We start from the raw sequence: 13847 nt of genomic DNA, 5'->3' as shown, positions 1-13847 counted from the left end.
GTGTTTCTGAGCAAGGCACATAAAAAAATTGTACGATTTATAGATTACAAAACAACAATCGGCCAGCGTATTTTTGTTTCCTTATTGAACATATTATCTATTTACAACAATAAACATTTCAATTATTATTTTCTTTCATTTTAACATTAATTAGTTTGTTAACTGGGCAGTTAAGCGCATATTTAAGTACATTTCTAAACAAGTATAAAAATTATATGATGCAAAAAACCATCTTGAATACTCCGGAATCAAGTCTCAACAATTATTTGTACAAATAACTCATTTGTGTGATATTATTTCAATTTTTTTATCATGATTATTTAATTCAATTATATTCATTTTATTTTATTATCGATGAACTCCATTATCCATGTTGGTTGAAGGTAATATGTAAACAATTCGATCTCCTTCTTTTTTAAATAATGGTGATATTACTTCTGGTCTTACTTCAATCTGCAAAACTTTGCTCTTATTTCCTATCATACATTTAAATCTTGAATCTACATTTACTTGTAAATCGCTTCCTCTCATCCTATAATGAGAAAATATATTTATTTTTAAGTAATATGAATCGTAATTTTAGCATCATAACTATTATACAGAATATTAATTTATTATTTAGATCATTTTTATTAAATTATTTTTTAAATTAATTATTAAATATAATAATAGCAAATGACAATGTTGAAATTATTATTGGAATATTTTAAATATAAAAAGTTTTGTTTGTTTGAACTTACTTGTAATATCGAGAACACAAAACTCCTACAAGTTCACCGACACGATTTTCCATGGCATCTATATAGAAAATGAAATCATTGCCTTTATTGGAATGAATCGTTGCAAGCTGATCTTTTCCTGGAGAAACACTGACTCCTGTAATTTCAGCTATTGGAATACCTTTTCTCATAGACTTAAATTTCAAACTTTCTAATTTATAAATTGCATGATCAGTTACAACTAAAACTCGATCCGTTTGTTTACCGAATTTATTAATTTTTTTAATAAATGCACTAAAATCAATAGTCTTGAAATGTTCAGTACTTTTTAAATTATGCATCGCAGAATTATAAGTATTATAATGAACATTTTCTTCTGGTTTAGATAAATAATTGCCTTCCCAACGTCTTTCTTGACCCCAATATTGGCGTTTTGATCGTAATACAGCACCAGCTGCCATTTTTAACATCAATTGCGGTCTATCTTCCGGAGGAATAACTCGAAGAATCATCCAAGCTCTCCATCGAGAATACATCATTTTCAAAGCTGGTATTACTGGTCTTATTGCATAATTATCACGCGGCCATGGTAACAGTTTGCCATATTTTTTCATTGTTTTAGCAGATTTGAATGTTTGTTGAAGTTGACATATATAAGAACGTTGTTTATAACGACGATAATGTCTCATTATTACTAAAATAGCTCGCATCCTTTTATAACTTCTACGACATAAATATCCTCGCCATTGTTTTTGTAATAAAACAACTATTCCAGGTATCAAATCACTCCGAGCTTTCTCTAGAGCAAATAATGTTCTAGGTGAACGAATGAATATTTTTGTCTGACCATATTTTATATCGTGAGCGAATCCTTTCTCTTCCATCAATGTCTGGACACCGTCTCTATCATTACCACCACGAAAGTTTGGCCAAGTGTACTGAGAAATCATTTTATATCTAGATGAAAGAGTCAAATATCCAAGTTTAATATTTCATAAAAAAGATATTATTGGTACTAAAATATTCAATATTCTTTTTATTTTACCTTTTCAAAAATTTATCGTAACGTTGTCTATACACAAATCCTGCACGCTTAACACGAATATATTCAAGTAATCCAAGATATCTCACTTGATGTTCAACTTCCTCTTCATCGAACACCATAGGTAATTTAACTTCATTGGGTTTAATACATCGTACATAAAAAGGTTCTTTGCTCATTAAATTTTTCACCAATGCAATCATTGAATTTTTAAACAGTGTGCTAGCAGTTAATGGCCTCTTTGTCGTCTATAAATCAATCAAATAAATAAAGAATTTATGTAAATAATAATAGTTATCAACAAATATTATTATAATAGAAAATGATGTTATATAAATAAATGTTATACAATATCGAATTATAAATAGATGCTTTAAAATTTATTAAAAAACTTACTTTAGTTATATTTTCGGATCCTTCTGGCCACATAGAACTCACTATTTTATTCTGACTATTATACATTAAACGTTTGAAGTCTTGGAATAAAGTATCTTTATTTTTATCTAAAAAACCTTCAACATTATAAACTACATCTCCAGCATAATGTTTTATTCGAAATTGCGTTTTATGTTGCAATTCTTTGTCCATTGGATTAGATTGACGAGTTGTAAAATGCTTGTGATTTGCTAATCGTTTATCCATTGCTTCTAACAGCATCTTGAACAAATAAAAATAATTTTTTAAATTTAAACTAAAAATTATTCATTTTTTTACTTTTTTATTGTGTAACAAAATTATCTCTAGACCATTAAATTTTAATAAATATTAAAAAATTATTTATTTATTTATTTATTTATACCTCATCAGTAACTTTGCCAACATTCAAACAAGCTTCATCCATAATGGCTATAATTCCTGTATATGGTTGTTCAACTAAATCACAAATAATTTGATTGTTAAAATAGTCTACAAACTGCCAAGTGATACCTTCTCTTTTGTATTCTTCTTGTTCTTGTTTTAGAACAAGTTCAATAAATAACTGTTGTAATTTTTCATTGCAATAATTAATACAAAATTGCTCAAAACTATTGGTATTAAATATTTCAAAACCGTAAATATCTAAAACTCCAATCAACGTTCCTTTATAACTTTTATATGATGAATTATCATCAATATTAATTGATCCATTTATTCTTGAAACAATCCATGAAAATAATCGCTCATAAATAGCTTTTGCCAAAGCATCTCTGCCATATTCAGCTTCTGTTGATGTGTGTCTCTTCTGCATTACTTCACCCCCTGCTGCAATTACTCTTTCAGATAATGCAGTGCTAAATTTATTGGGACTTATTGAAAAACATTTTGCAGTTTCATTTAGGGCTGTTTTATTATTAATTACTAGACTATCATCTTCTAAAGTAAATGTTACATTGCCCTAAAAAATAAGACAAAAAAATGGATTAATTAAAAAACGTTTGTTGTAATAGTACTTTTGAATGAAAATTTGTTGAAAGAAAAAAAAAACTTACAAGATGTAATATACCAGCAATGATATCCCAAACAGTCTGTATTTCATTTTGAGAAAACCCCAAAGTCTTCATTGCAGAAATGACTGCTTTATAGTCATTTTTGTCAGTCGCACTCATTTTATTATCTTTGTTACGACTTACATACGAATATTTACCTACATCAGGCACCAGTCCAAGTTTATTTAACTCTCCTTCATTACATCCATACAATAACTGAGAGGAAAAAAAAATAAATTAATTTACTCAAGTATAACAGGTAGTATGTCATCAAATAATAAAAAAATAACCTGATAAAAACAATGAAAATTTCTTTCGCCTTTTTGTTGATGAACAACGCGAGATTTTTCAAGAAGATAATTTGTTACATGACCACCAAATGGATCACCTTTGAAGTCAAAATTAATATCCATATATTTTCCAAATCTTGATGAATTATCATTTCTATTCGTTTTTGCATTTCCAAAAGCTTCTAATATTGAATTTGATTGAATTAAAATGTTTTTTACTCTAAAAAAATTAATTTACAATTGGGTATTTTATCATAAATTGAATATTCTTCTAACTCATAACTCTGAAAACTCATATAAAAACCTTTCAATTTCTTGTTGACCTGATAGATTAGTTATGGCTGCTATATATTTCATTATAATTTTGCTAGCTTCTGTTTTTCCAGATCCTGATTTGCCACTTATCACAATACACGTGTCTTTTCCTTGTTGTTTCATCTCTCTATGAACAGCATTTGCAATTGCAAAAATATGTGGTGGATTTTCGAAAAGTTCTCTATCTACCAAAAAAGATCACAAGTTAAAAGATTATATCAAAAAAATATAATTGAATATATAAATTGACTAATTTCAATTCTTCAACGTTTGATCTATTTTAGAAAAATCAAATATATTTACTTTTATACTTATTGATTTGATCTTGTCCATAAATATTAGTGGTTCTATAAGGATTAACACTAACAAGAACTTCTCCAATATATGTATAATATTTTTCGCCATTGAATCTGAAAAAAATCATCTAAACTAAACATTGAAATAGAAAGAAACTTTTGTAAATATATTTTTGTATCAATTTAATAAATAACAGCCATGTAAAGGAATTTGTCTATATATCCTTCTATTATCTTTCGGTACTTGAGATAAAAATTATGTCAAGATAATACTTATCATTAAATAGTGAGTAGAAAAAAAAAATTTTTAAATAAAAAATAAATATGAGTCATACATATTCCAAGAATTGTAGCGATGAGTAAGATAAATGTCTTATAATATTATGCACTTAATCATCTTAAAATAAAATTGTATCGATTATTTTTATCCATGATAATCATCGAATTAATATGCATATCAAGAAATATGACTAAGATTTGCCGTAAATCTTAAAAAGTCGTCGCATTAAATGAATCATATATGTATATATATATATATATATATATACAAATATTTTTGAATAACGATAACTTTTTTACTATTATTTATTATTTCCAACACTAAAGAATTTTTGGAGCGGATAACTTACAGAATATTAACTAGTAAACGTAGGAGTGTTTTGACTTTCCTTTTGATACTATTTAGTCATTATTTTTTTATAACTTGTATAAACACAAATAAAAAAAAATGGATTCAAAATAAGATATTTAAAATACATTTAATCGATATGCAATAAGATTAATTCAAAAGAGTAGATTGATATTTTATTATTTTAAATTGCTTTTATTTTTGAAAAGTTTATAAATAAAGTTTTTAATTTTCAATTCATTATATCTTCTAAAATATAGCCACACCTTAATGTCCTATAAAACGTTTTTACAAACTTTTGAAGAGTATTAAATGATAAGACTATCATTAACGATCTGTCAATTATAATTTGCACAATTAAAATTGTTTATAATAATAGAGAGTATTTTACTGTAGAATTTAAAATAAACAAACTGGAATAAAGATAATTATTTTTATTCCGAAACAGAAAAAATATTAACCTTGTGCGGAGATTATTAACCACTTTTTCAATTGTAATTTCATCCAGGAGAACGAAATCACCGATTCCCACAGACTCTTCTTGAGTCGCCATTCTAACTTGTTACTTTCCTCAACTTAAACTTGTTTAACCACTGATCATAAATATAAAATATAAATTTCTTTACTTTTTATTTCACATATGAAAATAAAATAAACGTTATAAAATCATTAGCAAATATATGAAGCCATGCAAACGGTGGTTTCAGCTTTTACATTAACTCCAATTCCAATGACGAGACTGCTCCACCTGACAGTTTTTCATCAACACTTGAAGAAACTTTCTGTATGTGTCATCACACAAGTTCCATATGAAGGGGAAAGAGAATCGTTGAGTTACAGTTGAAAAAATGCCATTACTTAGCTTCATAAATTTATCGATTGGCGGCGCCACACACTTCATCCTTTTTATTATATTATATTTATAATAAATTAAAACTTGTTCAAAACTTTGTCAATAAAATCAGATTTTATTATTGTTGAATTTTAAATTTTTTTCACCAAACCTTTCCAGAAAAGAGTTGTTTACAAATCTGTCTGCGTGCGCGTTGACGCATGCGTATAGCTTTTTACCTGTTAGTCAGCATTCCCGCCAAACTTATTGTTTACTCGTGTTTATTTTTAGTATAGCTGTTAGTTATTATGAGTTGAAAAGAAATTACAACTAAAAAAGTTTATATTTAAAAGTTTTCTTTTAAAATTTATATATTAAAGTAGTGGATAAATAATTAACATGAAAGAAGGAAGCACAAATACAGCATCTACGTTACATACAGTAACTTCAGAGGTTAGAAAGATGACCGTTACAATGCTTTTTTAATATTTAATCAAATAGTTTTAGAGTTTTATTAACAAAGTTATTATTTTCAGCAAGAAAAAATAAAAAAACCATTACACACGCTTCAACCAACAGCTACAGACAAGGAAAATTTAGTCGCAGGAGGTAGAGCACTTAGATCATCAGTATCTAGCAAAGGATCCGTTAAGGAGTAAGTTTCTTTATTAAAATTTATACCATATAATTTGTGTACATTTGATTGATTATTTGTGATTGTTAATTTTATTACAGTGAAATGTCAGAAAAAATGAAGTCTGAAGTTTTAAAAAAAGATAATAAGAAAACTGTGAAGAAAAACACCGTAATTGTTCAAAAAGACAAAATTACGTGTAAAGACAAAGCCTGTCAAACTGCCAGGGGCGAAAAAATTATGATTGAAATTGAAGATTTAACATCTGAAGGTATAAAGATCTAATGAACTCAAAAGTTTTTATAAATAATAAAATTGAACTAATATTTTTCTATAGCTGGTCCAAGTGAAAATTATTGGCAAGTGTTAGCTGAAAGACGTCGAATTGCTCTCGACGATGCATTAGAAGAAAATCGAGACTTGAGTGAAAAAGTAATAAAATTAGAGGAAGAGAATCGAATTTACAGAGAAATGTTGGATGAATCAAGAGCTCTTGTTGAAGTTCTTCAGGTAATAATTAACACTTATTTATTGAACTGGATTAACATTAATGGTAATAATTGAAAGTAGTCAAAAAATCAATTATTTATAAATTTTTACAAAAAAGATATTTATATTATAGGAAATGATTGGAGAAGATCGAAATGATATTAATAATTCATTGGAAGATAGTGTATTATAATGTTTATAGATCCATCTTTAAAATAAGTCGGTTTATCAATTAATGAATGACGATATAAATAATTAATTATTAACAACCGTATTTGAGTACTCTTCAATTAGCATCAAGTTTTTTTTTCTTTATATAAAAAAAATTTCCCATCCTAGCAATGACTTTTGTAATTGATTTATCATCATTGTAATGTGCTTTCTAACAACGCAATAAATTCATTTTTTTGTAGTGTGATTTTAAAAGATTAAATACTTTTTTGTATATAAAAGAAAAAAACACAGATTTAATTACTTTTTTATAGAATATCATAAAATATTTAGAGTTTGTGTTATTCAGATTTTATATTTAGCAATTATAAAAGTTGTAATAACTTTCTGCAACAGACATTATAAACATTTGATAATTAACATAAATAAATAATTTTCAGTATTTTTAACTATGTAAATTAATCTACTTAATTGATAATATTTTCAAATGCACGTACAGTTCTTACATATCACGAATAACATCAACATTGATCATCAATATAAAAAACAACAAGAATACAAGAGTATAAACAAATTACGTAATTATTTTTAATCAGAGAATTAAATTTAATCTTCATCTTTAAACCGACGATATATTGACTGTACGTAAGTAAAAACGCATTTCCAATCAGGCTTTTTCATTTTTACCATGTCATCTACATCTAGAAGAGGTGTAATCCCAGCCACCTCTCTGAAAAAGTAGTACAAATCATTTATACAGTTTTTTTCGATCGACTTTAATAATAAATTTCATCTTACTCTGCTTTTTCAAAGGCCAACTCGAAGTTTTTTCTACGATTCTCTGGTTTAAGACTTCCATAATTGAATGCTTCAGGTCTAAAATGATGTAGTAATGCACAAAAAGCAAGGCCATTGTTCCAACTTGTTGAAAAGTTATCAATTTGAATATTCTAAAGATTAATAGTTCAATGTAACTTTCAAACAGGATAATTTTGAAAAAATAAATGATTCATTGATATAATTACCTCATACTCTTTAGTTTTAGAACGACACCATGCTAACAATCTTTCTTTAATTTGAAGCGCATTATTGTGAACAACAGGATCAGTAAATTTGAAAGAAAATTCTTTTCCTGGAGTCTTTGGTGTACTAAATAAGAATGAAAATTTTTTTCGTAAACTGCTTTGTTAATTACCATAATTACAAATAATAATTTATATTTGTAATTACCTTGGAGAACTTGGTAGACTATTTTGTCGATCAAGTTCACGAAATTTAGCGAATGGCGACATGGGTTTCTTAGCCACTGAAAAAGGAACATGCAATCAAAAAAGGGTTAATAAATTAATTGAATAAGTAAAGGACTAATTATGCTTGTTATATTATTAAAAAAATATCTCTTTCATGCACCAATAAAATAATTATGAATAAAATTGAAAGGGATAAATATTCTATAAAAATTATTATCAGAAGAAATAAAATGAAAAAGAAAGAATAAACTAAAACATAATTGGACGATTAACGCGAGACTGAATCAATTGTGAAGATTTTTGATTATTTTTTATTAACAGTTTTTTTACATTGTAAAATGATTTAATGTCGATTTAGCAATAAAAAGATTATTTTCAATTCAAGTCATTAATATTTAATGATTATACTGATGATTGACATTCAAATATAACCATTTTTTATTTAATTAAATTAGTTATTATATGATGATACTAAATATTTTTTAATTGATAAATTTAAAAAATACTAAAAATATAAATAATAAGTCAAAAATTGATCCATAATAAAGGCGTCCTGCGTTAGATAATCGACCAGTTTAATTATAATCTATATCTCTACTAAGCTGGTAATCATTAGCAACAATCACTATATCGAAACTGTTAAAATTACATTTTCAATATTTATCATTAGTTCTTTTTCCTTACTAATTACTAAAAAGGCCGCTAAACTGAATAAACAAAATTGAAATAATTAACTCACACTTATTGATGTTCTCATTAACCTTTCCATCATTTCTAATTCAAATATTAAAGAATAAAAATAATGATAATAATAAACTTATAAGAGTTAATTTAATTACAATTTAATTTAATATTCATTTTTACAACTCTTAATAACGATTTTATGTAATAATAAAATTCTTAAGAAATATTAATGTCGATTATCACGGATAGTTTCTTCAAATAAACTGTCGAATGCTTTATCAACTTCTGACGCGTCATCGAAAATATGAGGCATTGTGTGACTTCTTGAAAGTACTCCCTGAGTCTGTTTAGGAGAAAATGATCGACGATTTTTTGATTCTCTATGTTTTTGATCATTTATAAAATAACTCTGAACTTTTTCCATTTTTTTAAAAGTATCAGATAAAGGTTCAATATGTTTGGAAGTTTGAGCACTTATTCTAGGTGGTTTGTGAGGTGGATGATTTGGTGGCGGAACTTGAAGATGATTTTTAGATAATGCTAATTGATGCCAAGACTCAGATTTGGATAAAACAATCGATCTGTGAGGTTTATTAGCACATGAAACCAAGTACTCATCACTAGAATCAACTGGATTGGTTGAATACTTCTTCAGAATAGGTGTGGTTATCTGTGCACTAGTAAACCCTAATGGTTGAATGTGCGGTGGACTAACAACATTAATTTTCGGTAGTACTGTAGATACATATTGAAGCGTAGGAAGCATCAGAGCCTCTGGTTTATTTCTGTTAATATTATGAGATTTTGATTCAAATATATTAATTTTTTCTTGAGTATTATGATATTCTATTAATGGTTCATATGATTCTCGATCATTAAAAGTTTGTATTGGATGAACAATTGGCAAAAAATTATTGTCTTGATTGGATTGAGTATTTTTATTTCTTTGGCTTGTATTTAAAACCTGATTACATTTATTTTGTTCATCATTTTGATGTTGAAAATGACGAATTAGACTTTGTTGCAGCATATTGTGTCTTTGAACATCATTGTGAAGAATCACTGATTGAGGTGTTGATATAGTTTCATGATGACAGTTGGGAGATAAAACAGGGGTAAAATGTTGTACTGAAGATGTTGGACTTAAAGATGGCGAATCCTCCATAGTCCCAATAGCACTAGTATATCTGGTAATAATTCGATTTTCACTAATGTCTTGATTCTCAATATTTTGATCCATAAATAAATGATCTGATGTATCATCATTTGTAGTGTAATCTCTATTAATTGAATCACAGTTCCAAGGTTTTTTATCGTTCTTATTATTCATTGAAGAATCGACAAAAAATTCTAATTCTCTTGGCGCTGATTTAGATGGTACATAGATTGAATAGTCACTCTCAGGATAGAAAATTTTTGGCACAAGTGGTTGATACGTCTGTGAAGGATGTGAACAGATTTGTCGAGGAATGATCGATGAGTCATGTTGTTCATTCTCTATATTATTTGCTTGAATTAAATCATTATTCGTTTGTACTGCAACACTTTGTCGTCGTTGCATTTCGGTAATATTTATTTTAATGTTATCATTATTATTAAACACTGCATATTGTCGATTTTTATCGTATACATCGTGATGAACAATGTTATTATGCTGTTTAATCGAACTATCATTTAATTCTTCACTTTTTAGAATTTTTTCAGGTTTTCTATTAACATTGGGACGTCCACTTAATTGTACTAGTGGTAAAGATGACGAAGATGATGATGATTCAACAGATTCCTGATCAAACATTTTCATTTTGGCCCTTAACATTCCATTAGAAGCACAAGCTGGAAGATAAAATGAAGATAAAGGTTTTTCTGTATCTTTGTTGATATTTTTTTGTAGGCTATGAATTTTTTGAAAAGGTGAGGTAGCAGCATGATTGAAAATGGGCAATTTTCCAGAAGAAAAATTATGTAAACTTGAAGGTATTTCTCTAAGTTTATTAGATCTTAAAGATGCCACTAAAATTTTCCCCTTTTCTCGATCTTTAGTGAAACTTTCTATACCATCATCTCTAGAACTTCTTCGTGATGATTCATCAGCAGAAACAGGTAATAACGGCTTGTCAAATGTAGTTTTAATATTAGAGAATCGACTCTTCCAATTTTTGTCAGCTATTGAACTGGTTTGTCGATAATTGAAGCTCTTAAAAGGTTGATTTACAATCGTATTCCCATTAGTTTCATTATTTCGATTAATAAGTGCAAGAAATTTACGATCATTTTCAGTTTTTGGTTCAAAAGAAGGAATGATATTGGAAGTGTGAGAAGCATTCCAAGACAACCGATCACTAATATCAATTGGTCTCTTGAGACCAGGACTAGTTGATTGAGATTTTTGTGCTTGAAGTTTTAAATAATTTGGAATATCAATGGTATTTGCACGTTTAATCTTGAACTTTTTTGCTGAAAATTTATTACACTTATTGATGAATGTAGAAGGTTCAATGACATCAATAGCCTCGTTCAATTTTTCTGCAATACTACCATTCATTACTTTAGTCTCTTTTGATTCATGTTTAGCTGGTATTGGATTGACCTCGATGTCTTTACTCTTGCTATGGAGCGACTGTTGTTGATTTATTGCGTCCTTCATATGTTTGTCACATGCTCGAGAGTTTTCAAAAGCCTTCTCTTTTATTTCTTCTTTTGTGATATTTAAATTTTCCAACTGAATTGTTTGAGGTGCAAGAGAAAGTCGTTGAGAAATTAACGAAATACCTGTTCCTCTTTCTTCCAACCATTTTCTAGCTCTTGCAAGCTCTTCACTACTCACTCCAATAGTATGCCTGTCTCTACGTCTTAAACTTTGTTTTTTTTTTACTACCGTCGGTACAGAATTAATCGTAGATGGTGGTTGTTGCGGTAAATCTTCCATATTTGCATTTTTCAAATTAGCCACAAGATTGGAAATAAGTTGAAGAAGATTCAGTCTATCACTCGGTTCTAGAGTTGAACTGTATCGGCTTAAAGCATCACCATTAACACGACAAAGTATTTCCTGAAGACGTACCAATGCAGTTTTAATATCAGAGACAAGAAGATCTCCAAAGAAATTCAAATCCATTGTTTGAAGTGATAATGGCAGCTTAGTTTCAGATTCGTATTGAGAATTGCAACGGCTCAGCGGATCGAGGGCCAGTGACTCGGCGTTGGCAATACTGCGGTTTGAACTGTCAGCACTTAACTCAAGAGCCGAGCGTAAATGTTCTACTAATATGGGCAATATATTCTTGCACTCACCAACTGATCTTCCAACCACTTCGGCTCTCTTTGGAGTTTGATCCTTTGGTTCGTGTTGTTGAATGTCCAGTGTTTTTCCGATGTCCTCGAGGGCCCTCATCATCTCTGAAAGAACGTCTGCATCAACACCAGCCCGTTGTCAATTATTTTGTTCAACGAGCCAAACCTGATGAAGTCTCCTGGGCATTTTGTAGATTTCTCGCCTGATGATCTTCTTCTTCTTCTGGCCGCTGATGATCCACTGATTTATTACTGATAGCTGACACTAGATTCTTATCATCATCCTCTGCTACCTCGTTGATAGATTTAACGCCTGAAACAGTTGTTTTGTTTTTCCTCTTATCTTCCAACAGCCAATCATAATGATGTTATGATATCAAGATGTAAGTTGGACTTAATAAAACTATTGTTGGCGCTCATTTTACTAACTGAGTGAATGATTATTGAGTGGTGAATACAATTCATTGATTTTAGCACCTAAACAATTTATGTATGAGCAGTTAACTGACCTTGAATTTCCGACATGACGAAGAAAGATACTCGAGAAACTGGCTGCAATGAAGAAAATTTTGTGAATATCATTTATTGAGCCAGTAAAACGATTTTTATTTTTTTTTTAATTTTTTTACTGAGTGAAACTAAATATTTTTGAAGAGCGTGAGTGCATAAAACGAGATTACTTAATTATATGAAATGAAACAGAAAGCACTGTAGTTTAGTAGCGGCAACAAAACATTATTAAAGTGAAAAAAAAAAGAATATTTTTTTTTAATACTTTTAGAAAAGCCAACAGTCTACACGAGGTCGTATCTCTATAAATAATTTTGCGCATTATATAGGATAGATGCAAAAGAAGAACGAAGGAAGCGACGTACTCATTGGACTTTTTTAGCCGTTACGTCTTTATTCGTATCTTCATAGTAAAGTTATAAATGTGCTTGTATATCTCTGGAGGAAAAATCGAGCCAGCAGTTGGTCTCGTACGTCGCCTTTTACGGTCCGACGAATAAACAACATAAATGTATAGTAGGTAAAGTGGAAATAAGCTGCTATATTACCACTTAGACTCAATAAGATAAATAAATAGTCATTTATTGAAGGAAATTTTTATTGAGAAAAAGAAATGTATTAAAAGCTATGAATGATGAATTTAAAGACAAAGATAAAGAATATAAGCGCAACAAGTGGAGAAAGTTAACTTGGAGTCTTTTTACCTTACACTGAGTTGGCAGATCAATATTTGCACGATGATGATGATGATGATGATGATGATGACGAAGAAGAGCACCTGAATCTTCTTGGTAGTTCCGCAGTATCTAAACGACTGTGTGACTTGGCTCAACTTTTCCGGAGCCACTTATACACATATACATGTACCAAACTCGATCTCCAATCTCACAGTTTAACGTATGCCATCATGCGTACGGAATTAGACATACTCAAAATAGACAGCCCGTTTTGTGTGCTTCTATGTTATATTGCAATTCACCGACTCGTCTGTATAGACTCTAAGCTTCTCACTCGTCGACTCATGTCTTTTATAAGAAATAGACCAACGACCATTAAAAATCAAACGGAAAGTAAAGAATCACTTCCATGTTTCCTAAATTCATCTTCTGTAAAATTTGCTCCAAATACTCACTGTTAATATTCTTTTTATTATTATTAATATCATTTTGCCTGATAAATATTACAAATTTTTTTTAATTATCAAGACATAATTATTTATTGTAAAATTAC

At 28.8% G+C, this 13847-nt stretch overlaps 4 protein-coding genes across 7 annotated transcripts; 1 reads left to right on the top strand and 3 right to left on the bottom strand.

Annotated features, from left to right (window-relative positions):
• Window positions 1-100: 100 nt before the first annotated feature.
• On the bottom strand, window positions 101-5580 carry Myo31DF (Unconventional myosin ID). 2 transcript variants are annotated; one of them, XM_035090375.1, is made up of 10 exons: window positions 5218-5580; window positions 4136-4256; window positions 3822-4017; window positions 3518-3737; window positions 3231-3443; window positions 2561-3136; window positions 2158-2418; window positions 1765-2009; window positions 741-1676; window positions 101-532 (listed from the first exon to the last, which is right to left on the bottom strand). In XM_035090375.1, exons 2-10 carry the CDS (start codon window positions 4254-4256, stop codon window positions 349-351), a joined length of 2952 nt encoding a protein of 983 aa, XP_034946266.1. In that variant the 5' UTR covers window positions 5218-5580; the 3' UTR covers window positions 101-348. The 2 variants fall into 2 exon arrangements, with proteins under 2 accessions (XP_034946266.1, XP_034946265.1); XM_035090374.1 differs by having other exon boundaries at window positions 4136-4242.
• A 150-nt stretch (window positions 5581-5730) lies between these two features.
• Window positions 5731-7051, top strand: geminin (geminin DNA replication inhibitor). The gene is made up of 5 exons (XM_035090376.1): window positions 5731-6041; window positions 6125-6243; window positions 6324-6493; window positions 6560-6732; window positions 6845-7051. The coding sequence occupies exons 1-5, from the start codon at window positions 5988-5990 to the stop codon at window positions 6902-6904; spliced, it is 576 nt and encodes a 191-aa protein (XP_034946267.1). The 5' UTR covers window positions 5731-5987; the 3' UTR covers window positions 6905-7051.
• Window positions 7052-7147: 96 nt separating this feature from the next.
• On the bottom strand, window positions 7148-8896 carry LOC118071304 (smoothelin-like protein 1). Its single transcript, XM_035090377.1, has 5 exons — window positions 8872-8896; window positions 8113-8188; window positions 7908-8031; window positions 7681-7832; window positions 7148-7612 (listed from the first exon to the last, which is right to left on the bottom strand). Exons 2-5 carry the CDS (start codon window positions 8172-8174, stop codon window positions 7489-7491), a joined length of 462 nt encoding a protein of 153 aa, XP_034946268.1. The 5' UTR covers window positions 8175-8188; window positions 8872-8896; the 3' UTR covers window positions 7148-7488.
• Window positions 8897-8958: 62 nt separating this feature from the next.
• Window positions 8959-13791, bottom strand: LOC118071300 (uncharacterized). Of its 3 annotated transcripts, none has more exons than XM_035090372.1 (4): window positions 13327-13791; window positions 12617-12659; window positions 12274-12420; window positions 8959-12212 (listed from the first exon to the last, which is right to left on the bottom strand). In XM_035090372.1, the coding sequence occupies exons 2-4, from the start codon at window positions 12630-12632 to the stop codon at window positions 9043-9045; spliced, it is 3333 nt and encodes a 1110-aa protein (XP_034946263.1). In that variant the 5' UTR covers window positions 12633-12659; window positions 13327-13791; the 3' UTR covers window positions 8959-9042. The 3 variants fall into 3 exon arrangements, with proteins under 3 accessions (XP_034946263.1, XP_034946262.1, XP_034946264.1); XM_035090371.1 differs by having other exon boundaries at window positions 13322-13783; XM_035090373.1 differs by lacking the exon at window positions 12617-12659 and having other exon boundaries at window positions 13322-13784.
• Window positions 13792-13847: the final 56 nt, after the last annotated feature.

Source organism: Chelonus insularis, unplaced genomic scaffold, assembly GCF_013357705.1.
Source record: "Chelonus insularis isolate UGA/USDA-ARS -01 unplaced genomic scaffold, ASM1335770v1 contig_76_pilon, whole genome shotgun sequence".
Lineage (NCBI taxonomy): Eukaryota > Metazoa > Arthropoda > Insecta > Hymenoptera > Braconidae > Chelonus > Chelonus insularis.
This window is presented reverse-complemented; position numbering and strand designations above follow the sequence as displayed.

Bases quoted from the DNA above. Each gene is read 5' to 3' on its own strand.
- LOC118071300 (XM_035090372.1), bottom strand. The intron at 12,213-12,273 runs GTTTGGCTCGTT...ACGTTCTTTCAG, and splicing joins TGCCCAGGAGACTTCATCAG to AGATGATGAGGGCCCTCGAG.
- geminin (XM_035090376.1), top strand. From the start codon at position 5,988: ATGAAAGAAGGAAGCACAAATACAGCATCTACGTTACATACAGTAACT. The intron at 6,244-6,323 runs GTAAGTTTCTTT...ATTTTATTACAG, and splicing joins AGCAAAGGATCCGTTAAGGA to TGAAATGTCAGAAAAAATGA. The intron at 6,494-6,559 runs GTATAAAGATCT...ATTTTTCTATAG, and splicing joins TGAAGATTTAACATCTGAAG to CTGGTCCAAGTGAAAATTAT.
- LOC118071304 (XM_035090377.1), bottom strand. From the start codon at position 8,174: ATGTCGCCATTCGCTAAATTTCGTGAACTTGATCGACAAAATAGTCTA. The intron at 8,032-8,112 runs GTAATTACAAAT...ATTCTTATTTAG, and splicing joins AGTCTACCAAGTTCTCCAAG to TACACCAAAGACTCCAGGAA. The intron at 7,613-7,680 runs GTAAGATGAAAT...CTACTTTTTCAG, and splicing joins TTGGCCTTTGAAAAAGCAGA to AGAGGTGGCTGGGATTACAC.
- Myo31DF (XM_035090374.1), bottom strand. From the start codon at position 5,309: ATGGCGACTCAAGAAGAGTCTGTGGGAATCGGTGATTTCGTTCTCCTG. The intron at 4,243-5,217 runs GTTAATATTTTT...GATTTTTTTCAG, and splicing joins GTTAATAATCTCCGCACAAG to ATTCAATGGCGAAAAATATT. The intron at 533-740 runs GTAAGTTCAAAC...TTCTCATTATAG, and splicing joins TTGTGTTCTCGATATTACAA to GATGAGAGGAAGCGATTTAC.